This window comes from Chanos chanos, chromosome 6 (genome assembly GCF_902362185.1).
Source record: "Chanos chanos chromosome 6, fChaCha1.1, whole genome shotgun sequence".
Lineage (NCBI taxonomy): Eukaryota > Metazoa > Chordata > Actinopteri > Gonorynchiformes > Chanidae > Chanos > Chanos chanos.
In genome coordinates this window covers 49,889,558-49,892,057 of record NC_044500.1, presented here as the reverse complement: position 1 = coordinate 49,892,057, position 2,500 = coordinate 49,889,558, and the positions used below count along the sequence as shown (strand labels likewise).

Below are 2,500 nucleotides of genomic sequence, written 5' to 3'. Positions count from 1 at the left end.
AGATACTGTAGAGCTGTGTTCCCTGACATATGTAATGTTTTCTATAACTGGAAAAACAGGGGGTCTCTGGATGCTTTATTTAGATAGCGTGGGGTGCGTGTGTGTCTGTGTGTGTGTGTGTCTGTGTGTGTGTGTGTGTGTGTGTGTGTGTGTGTGTGTGTGTGTGTAGGGGGTGGGGGGAGCTGTGTTTACTGGCATTAGTGTGAGAGAAACCAGAGTGTTAACCCTAACCCTAACTCACCATTCACCACCCACATCCCGTCAGCATGACAGCTACCTACAGAAAGGTGAAAAATTACCTCCAATGCATCGCTGTCTGTCTCCAAATATTAAATCTTTTCAAAATTACCAAATCAATTATTAATATGGGACATATTAATCCACAAAATATCATATTCAAGCATTTACACAGTAAAACTGCTAAATCAGTATGAATTACTGAACATGCCAGTGTTTAACCTGAGCCGAGTGCCTTTCCAAGCCCTTGGTTTCGTCAGCCGTATGTGGCAGTGTTGGGTGTTGCACATTCACTAAAATATGCTGTTCAGGTCTGAACCTGACAGTCACTGGTGTAAATGCTGAACTGCCTACTGAATGAGTTTGACTCTGAAGAAGACCTCTCTAAAGAGATGAACTGGGTCACTTCTCTCTGTTCTAGCTTCCTGACACAAGCAACATCTGTTCCAACGAGCCAGTGCCTCTCACACCATTTCCATCTACAGTTACATGTTGAAATAATAGTTGTTGTTTTTTTTTAGTTTTGTGAACTGATGGTGTTATGTCCACAGAAATAAGTTCTCAGCTCAGGAGTTTGAACAGAAGCTGACAAAGGCCCTACCTCGTACAGCCTACAATTTTTTCATCCCACTCGCAATAATCTATAACTAAAGAGTTTGTTTTTCCACAGAATGTCTTCGAATGACACTGATGTCCATATCAATGCCTCGTTCTCCTGTGCCGACCCGTCGGTGGAGGGGTACCGGTACTTAGGCGTGGTGTGGGGATCCGCCGTGACGTTGGTGGGAACACTGGGAAATGTTTTGACCGTGCTGGCCTTCGCCACTGACTCTCATCTACGCACACGCTTCAACGTTCTCATCGTCAACCTGGCATTGGCTGACCTACTCTACTGCACCCTGCTTCAACCAATCAGCGTTGATTCCTACCTGCACTTGCGCTGGAGGGGCGGGGACACATGGTGCCGAATTTTCGGCCTGCTCCTCTTCCTCTCCAACAGCGTGTCCATCCTCACTCTGTGTCTCATCGCCATCAGCCGATACCTGCTGATCGCCCACCGTAACACCCGGGCCTTCCGCGTGCTCTTCTCCACCACGGGCCTGGCGCTGGTGCTGGCGTCCACCTGGGCTCTCGGCCTGGCCAGTTTCGGACCTCTTTGGCCCGTTTATGTGTTTGCCCAGCAGGTCTGCACCTGCAGCTTCCATCGCACCAGGGGGCGCCCTTACACCACAGTGCTGCTGTTTCTGTACTTCTTCTTGGGCCTGGGCTGCGTGGGGTTCTTCTATCTCCTCATCTACCAGCGTGTGAGCGCGGCGGCCAAAGCCCTGCTCCGCTATAGGCCGTCGCGCCGCTCATCAAGACGCAAGAGGCCAGAGCCTGAGGGGTCAACGGACAGTGGGATGGGCGGTGGAGCAACAACCACTGCCACCCACAGCAGTGAGATCGGCGTGGAAACGGAAGAAAAGGATCCCCGGAAGGAAGAGATTCCAGCAAACACGCAAGGCTCATACCAGATTCCTCCAACTGCAGTTAACCAGGATCGACACAAACCTGCAGTCCCGGTCCTGACACAGGCCCCGGTCCTGACACAGGCCCCGGTTCCGACACAGGCCCCGGTTCCCACACAGGCCCCAGTTCCCACACAGGCCCCGGTCCCGACTTCCTCTGGTTCCTCTGGAGAAGACAGCGAATTTAAGCGTGTGACACGCATGTGCTTCACAGTGTTTGTGTGTTTCGTGTGCTGTTTTGCCCCTTTCCTGCTCCTGAACATAGCAGACAAACAGAACAAAGCTCCGCAGGTCCTGCACATGTTCTGTGCCAACCTCACCTGGCTAAACAGCTGCATCAACCCCTTACTCTACGCCGCCATGAACCGCCAGTTTAACCAGGCCTACCGCCAACTCCTCAGCAAGGCTCTCACTCCTCTCACACGCTTCCACAGGCTCAGCTGAATCAATCTGGACTGGGCTCAGCAATGTATGTCAAAACCAGAAAACCCTGTCCCAGTTTAAGCTTCACTGCACCACTCTGAACCATAATGAACCACACTGGGCCACTTTATGCACAACATATTATGCTAGACCACAATGGTCCACAATAAACCACAGTAAACCTCAGTTTATCCCATGGATCACAGCTAAACCTCATTAAGCCCTTCTGTGTTGAAACAGTAGACTGTATTGGATCATGTGGCACTAAACAAAACAGAGCCACACACTGGACTTTACTGCACTGAGCCATACACACACACACACACACGCAC

The 2,500-nt window shown here is 50.8% G+C and overlaps 1 protein-coding gene across 1 annotated transcript; it reads left to right on the top strand.

Annotated features, from left to right (window-relative positions):
* Positions 1-908: 908 nt before the first annotated feature.
* On the top strand, positions 909-2,189 carry gpr84 (G protein-coupled receptor 84). The gene is made up of 2 exons (XM_030778479.1): positions 909-1,799; positions 1,866-2,189. The coding sequence occupies exons 1-2, from the start codon at positions 909-911 to the stop codon at positions 2,187-2,189; spliced, it is 1,215 nt and encodes a 404-aa protein (XP_030634339.1).
* Positions 2,190-2,500: the final 311 nt, after the last annotated feature.